Source organism: Neolamprologus multifasciatus, chromosome 15, assembly GCF_963576455.1.
Source record: "Neolamprologus multifasciatus chromosome 15, fNeoMul1.2, whole genome shotgun sequence".
Lineage (NCBI taxonomy): Eukaryota > Metazoa > Chordata > Actinopteri > Cichliformes > Cichlidae > Neolamprologus > Neolamprologus multifasciatus.
Window position 1 is genome coordinate 14,015,165 of NC_140453.1, and position 6,571 is coordinate 14,021,735.

The following is a 6,571-nucleotide window of genomic DNA, read 5'->3' on the forward strand; positions in this document are numbered from 1 at the left end:
AGGGCGAGAGGCGGGGTACGCCCTCATCCACTTGTATCAGTATGTGCCAGACTGTGTTGGAAAGATTAACATTAATTTCTGCTTTCCAAAACAATTAAAAAGCTTTCACTTCACTGAAAACGCAGCAGCTGGAACAGAAGTTAAAAGGGAACTTGTACCTCTCCTGTATTTTTCTTCATCAGCTTTGTGGTAAATCAAAAATTACATTTATGTTCCTCGTCACATATGAAGTGCTGAATGACTTAAAGATATCTTGGCATTTATCTCAGTTTCCAGCCTTGGTCTTAGTTGCTACAGTTACAAGTGTTTAGGTCCTTTTTATGTAGAACAGCGCCCACTCTGAATCCGGTGACCCTGAACAGTCCCTTAGTTATGCTGCTATAGTCTCAGATTGCTTATGGACTTCCTATGAAGCACTGAGCACTTCTTTTCTGAGGTGGATTGATGCTGGGGCAGCTCTAGCTAGGTAGAGAAGAGTCTACTATTTAGTGTCCCTGGGCTGGACACTCAATGCATTCATCATTTAAGAGCACATGAATGTTTGACAAGGAGTTTAGGCATGAAATAACAGAATAAATGATGCGTGGAAGTACAACCCCAGGCCCCAAAATGTTTAGATGTTGTGTAAATTAAAGTAGAATGCAATGGTTTTTAAATCTCATAAAGCCATGTGTTATTAATAATAACTGGAAACATGTCAGTTACATGATTGAGTATAAAAATCAATCAACGAAGAGTTTCTCAGAAAGGAATCTGAGCCGAAACTCGGTGTAAAATTGTCAAAGTCTACGAAAAGTTTAGGTAAAGTAGAGGTATTACTGTAAAAATCTTCTGAAAGCAGGTGACTCATAGTGTGTCATAGTATTTACAGCAAACATGTTTTTCAGTGACTCATTAGGACTCATTGTAATCAATGTTTTTAACAATCAGACAGATAGGAAAAGTAGCGATGTTTCCCTTACATTTTTATTTTATTTTAGTTCGTTTTTCGAGTTCAAAAAATCATTTTAGTTATTTTTTTTTTTCAAATTTCTTCTTATTACTACCATTTTAGTTAACTAAAATGTTTTTTTGTTTTTTCGTCTTTTACATCTAGTTTTAGTTTTAAGTTTAGTTTTGGTTAAATAGATTATTTCTTTATACAAAGCCAACAGGATCCTCACGCGATATGATATAGATAAAAATATAGTTTTAAGGGTCAAACTACAGCAAGAATAAACAAATTACGGTTTTGCTTTTATTTCCTCCTACGGTAAGTTAATTTATTAATTAACTTTTTATCCATTTATTTGCTCTTACCCAGGGGTCTGACTTATGTACAAACTCCAGCGTATGAGCCCTGCCACCTGTAATTAGCTACAGTTAACGCGTGTTTTATTGGTGGGCGGGATTTGGACACCGTGACACCGGGAGAGGTTGGAAGTTCAATAAAAACACCTTCGCAGCTCCGGAGAAGAGCAAAGCGGACACCAACTCAGCTGAAGCATGCGGCTATCTTTGGCAGCTTCTTTATTTCTCTCTCTGGGATTAATACATCCGGTGTGGACGTCGGTAAGTCATTTTTATCTTGTTCAACACTTTTAAAAAGCCATACAAGACACTAAAGATCTCGCGCTCACCTTTCTCACTTCCTGAAGTTAGTTAGGCTGCATTAGACTTTCGAGCAAGAGATATTAATGTGTACATTTTCAGCTAAGAGTGTCTTGTGGTTTGTTTTTATTTTTAGGAAAAGTCAACTGAAGATAATACCAATTAAAGAGCAGTTTCTGTCTTTTGTAGAGTCACGTGACTGCAAAAAAACAATAGCACACACCTATTATCCACCATATTGTTATCGGTAGCAGTGATGAAGTAGTCTAATTCTTTTAATCAAAGCTGAAATTCTTAACTATAAAAAATAACATAGAAATAATCAAAAGTATAAGGAGGCTTCTCGCTTGTTTATAATGGTGTAATGTAAAGGCCGTAAAAATCAGATTATTGCATCTGGAAAGCAGGTTTCAATAAATTGTTCAAACCTAAGAAGCCGAAAATATTAATTAATTATACAAGAAACCGTTTTTGAATCAGTCGAAATTTCTTTATGAGATATGGTTTGATCTTTTCATGTAAGCCTCGTTAAAAGGCAAACTTGTGTCTTCTTCAGGGTTTCAATTGGAGCCTTTAATCCTCCCTGAAACGTACACGATGTATGATCTATGAGGCCTGTTATTACTAAGGCTATAAGCTTAAGTTGGGTTAGCGTCACGACTCTGATTTGGCCTCCATAGCATTAGTTTTCTTCTTGTTCAACCATTCTGTTGTTGATTTACTTGTGTTCATTATGTCTGGTTTCAACATCCAGCCTCTCCTGACCTCAAGGCATATACACCTGCTGTGACACATGACTGAAAAATATTTTGATGCGGTCTTAAAATTAATTATGATCTCAGTGATTGAAAGCCCTCCAGACCCTGAGCACCTATTGTGCTTTAGCAGGATTGTAAGACTGGTTCTTATACAGTGCTTTCCTACTCCAGTTGAGCACTCAAAGCACTTCCTTCTATTTTTAGGTGTATGCAAGCGTCCGGAGCACTTTGGGGTTCAGTATCTTGCCCGATCACGCAGACAGGGATCAAACCATGAAACCTTCTGATTAGTAAACAGATCCACTTCCTGAGCCACAGCCAGAAAAGATGGCTTTTCTTTTTGCCAAAATGTTAAACTTTAGTGTCATTTCTTCATGAGCATTGTCATAATGGTGGTCTAGAGGCTTCAACAAGTATTTTTCTCATAACCTTGGGTTCTGTTTACTGCCTTCTTGAAGGGCATCCACAATCTGGGAGAGCATCAAGGGTTCTGATTCCATCCATAATAATACTGTCTGTCATACTCAAGTCATTGAAAATGGTTTATTCGGTGAATGTTGTTCATGGTTCAACCAATTTTCTTGAGAAAAGCAAACTTTCCCAGTACAGACTCTGTATGGTGGGTCATGTTTACAACCCACGTTCCATATCTCATCTCTAAAACTGGAACACATGAATTCAAGTAGCTTTTGGAGGCTGTGTTATGACTCAGTGGAGCCTCGGTTTATTGGCTTAGTATGACTGTGTTTGCCTGTAACTGTAACAGAGCACATTTTATTGGTGATAATGCAGAATACCGGTCAAAGAGTACACGAACTCTTTCTTGCAGCTGTAGAATGGCTTCCTTATGAGGCCTGTATCTGTTCATTACACATAAACAACAGATTGTATATGTTTTATTGTACTTTGGGTTCTGAATTAACTGATTATGAGGACTAGACATTCCCATCTGATTGTTCTAGCTAAAGAATTAAACTAAATGTCACCTGTATTTATTATTACTCCCTGAAGTTGTATTTGGTTAAGTTTAATTACTTGCCAAATGGGTGGAGTTGTATTCCCGCTTAAAGTCATCTATTTGACACTACATGCCAGTAACAATCTAATCACTTGTGCCATTATGGGCTTGTCAGCCACAGTGTGTGTGTTTCAGGTTATTTGTTTTTTTGTGGGACTTTGTATCCTGGACATGATTCATGTCTTTATTGGCTTCTTAAGGAAAGTACCTTCGTTAGCTTCCTTCACCTCTTGTATGTTTTCATATCTAACAATATAACAGGAAGCAGTCAGCATGTTTAAATACCCTCTTGTGGGTTTTTTCCCCATGATTAGCTTTCTGTCCCTCCAGAGGAATTGGAGGGATCAGGCTATGACCTGGATGGTTCTGGTTCCGGTTCTGGAGATGGGTCAGAGGAGGGTAATTCTTCATCTATAAAGTGTTAATGACCCATTTTACATAATGTACATGACCACTGTATGTTTCATCCTCTCTAACTGCACTCTTGCCAGGTGTAACTGAAGATCAGCACAACAGCAAAGACGGCAGAATTCTGGCAGAAACCAGAGACGAGACCAAGATTACTTTCCATGTATGACTTACTTCAATCAGTCCCATGATTTCTTCACCTGTTGATGTTGGTGGTGTAACAGGAAGTGATCGTGTGTAACTGTCTTGTCTTTTGCTTTAGGGCTTTTCAGACAAGACGTTTGGCAACACGCACAGGTCAGCAGCAGACGATGACTCTGGACATGTTGTTATAGCAAACAGCAGGAGCTACTTTGAGAATAGTGAATTCCTTGCAGGTACTTTGCAATATGGCACAATGAGAAAGCTATAAGCTGCGACTTTCTAATATAGCTCACCTAGGTTTATGTTTACAGGTGTTATTGCAGGGGGAGTAACGGGATTGGCTCTCGCAGCAACTTTGGCAGGAATATTAATCTACAAATGGCAGAAGAAAGAGGAGGAGGACAGTCTGGGCCCGGAGAAGGCTTTAGATCATAATTATCAGAAACCAAACAGGGAAAAAGTATTCCTTGTTTAACCACACCTGCATCTGATAACTGTAAAGCCGTTGTTTGATAAGTTGATGCTACTTGGCAAATTATGTACCTCAAAATCTACTGTAAATGCATACTTTACTCGTGGTCTCTGGAAGGAAGGTGGGGTTCATATTTCTTATGCACTTAAAGTGAGATATGTCTATTGTTGTTGAATGTATTTATATTTAAGATAAAACATGAAGGATTTTTTTAGTCGATGATCTTCCAGGTGTCCGTCTTTTAAAAATAATTGTGATTCTTTCATCGTACACTGAGTAGCTGTAGCACTGGGGTCGTATCCTCTGAGTTTTGGGTGATGTGGGATTTTGTTACGATGTGTAATTTTAATTGCCTTCAGTGTGTTTGGTTGAATGAAGGTAAAGCAAAGATGCACCGTTTAATATGTAATTAGTTATCATTATATGAAAGTTTCTGTTTAATTGTTTTGAAGAGGTAGCTTATTGTAGCATTTATATTTTTCTTTAAATGGGCAAAAAAAATATCTACTGCACTTCTAAAGAAAATGGAGTGAAGCAGGCCTGTCCACCAGACATTTTGACAAATCACAATGCAATAATAAACCACATAAAGGCAGGCAAATTAACATTTTTTGTAGAAACTTGGCTACTCTGTCATGTTTTACAGGGATGGGTGAATAAATAAGAATCATTGTTAAGTTGCCAGAGAGTGATAATTAAAATTTCTGTAATGTGGTGACCATTGATAGGCAGGAAAATCTCTGTCGTTCACCATTACTTTAAGCTATGTGACCCATGTGATATAAGATATGAATTGAAGGGGCAGCTCATTTAAGAGTGCATAACACTGCTATAGCTGCTGTAATGCAACATGTTTTATGTTGTGTATATGTATGTCTATATTTGTATGTAATAATCAATAATAAAATAACTTTGTAACAATTAAAATCAGATTTTCTTTAATGTTTTCTGTGCAGAAGTGGTTTCTTTGAACCACACAGTTTGCTTATATGTGCATATGACTGAGAGTTTGTGCATTTTATTGCATGGCATATGTTACTACTCAAAGATGATCAGAACTGCAGAGCCTTGTTTAAGTAGAAGGTTGTTTTATACACTGTATCCTGTAGGCTCAATATGAACTGAAAGGCTTTAAATTGTAATACCCTAATGGGTAAATATTATCTGTAAGATATTTTGTGTTAGTGAGCTTCCTTATTTGCAGCATGGTATTATTATTATTTTTTGTTATTATTATTATCGAAGATATAAGAGCGACAGTGACAGTAGTGTGGTGTGCAGTAGTAGTGATTTAATTTACAATGGAGATGGACTGTGGACTATGATGTTTTCAGATGACAGAGACCAGGTAAAAGAGAGTGTGGGAAGGTGGGGATTTGCTCTGGAGAAAAGAGGAATGACAGTCAGTAGAGGAAAGTCAGAATATGTCTTTGGAGGGGGAAGATGAAGGGTAGATGAGGCTCTTTCGGTTCGGCTCACTAAAAAGAGCCGGCTCTTTCGGCTCCGAACCGGCTCTTCAGGTTGTTTTGTTGCTTTAATTAATTTATTATTAACAATAATATAAAATTATGCACAAAAGGAATTACTAACATAAAAAAAGTGGTTTTATTTATATATGTTTATATATAAATATATGCGGTGGCCCCTAGAGACAAAACACGTACAAACTCCAAATCACACATTTCTAGCATGAACTGAACTTCCAAAGCAGAGCTACTAGATCACTTAAATTACACAATTGAAAGCATGTGTGTATTGTTTGTGTATTTATACACAAGCACTCATATATATTCAAATAATTTTTAAAAAAAAAGTTAATTTACCTGTTACTACCACAAACCAGATCTGGTCGTTGGTACTTGCCGGCTTGTGTAGCCACTAGGTAACAAAAGCTCAACACTGCGCCCTAGCATCCTGGAGAACTTCTGTTGTCTTTTGTACGTGTTTTGAGTTTTTACATGCTTCGGAGATTGTACGTGTTTTTACGTGCTTCGGAGTTTGTACGTGTTTTTACGTGCTTCGGAGTTTGTACGTGTTTTTACGTGCTTCGGAGTTTGTACATCTTTTTACGTGCTTCGGAGTTTGTACGTGTTTTTACGTGCTTCGGAGTTTGTACGTGTTTTTACGTGCTTCGGAGTTTGTACATGTTTTTACGTGCTTCGGAGTTTGTACGTGTTTTTA

The 6,571-nt window shown here is 37.4% G+C and overlaps 1 protein-coding gene across 1 annotated transcript; it reads left to right on the plus strand.

The window, feature by feature from the left end:
* Nucleotides 1–1,257: 1,257 nt before the first annotated feature.
* Nucleotides 1,258–5,333, plus strand: LOC146501764 (uncharacterized). Its single transcript, XM_085133841.1, has 5 exons — nt 1,258–1,551; nt 3,681–3,765; nt 3,858–3,937; nt 4,037–4,151; nt 4,230–5,333. Exons 1-5 carry the CDS (start codon nt 1,486–1,488, stop codon nt 4,391–4,393), a joined length of 510 nt encoding a protein of 169 aa, XP_084989967.1. The 5' UTR covers nt 1,258–1,485; the 3' UTR covers nt 4,394–5,333.
* Nucleotides 5,334–6,571: the final 1,238 nt, after the last annotated feature.

Excerpts from the sequence above, each read along its gene's own strand:
- LOC146501764 (XM_085133841.1), top strand. The coding sequence starts at position 1,486 with ATGCGGCTATCTTTGGCAGCTTCTTTATTTCTCTCTCTGGGATTAATA. Across the intron at positions 3,766-3,857 it reads TGGAGATGGGTCAGAGGAGG|GTGTAACTGAAGATCAGCAC; the intron begins GTAATTCTTCAT and ends CACTCTTGCCAG. Across the intron at positions 4,152-4,229 it reads GAATAGTGAATTCCTTGCAG|GTGTTATTGCAGGGGGAGTA; the intron begins GTACTTTGCAAT and ends TTATGTTTACAG.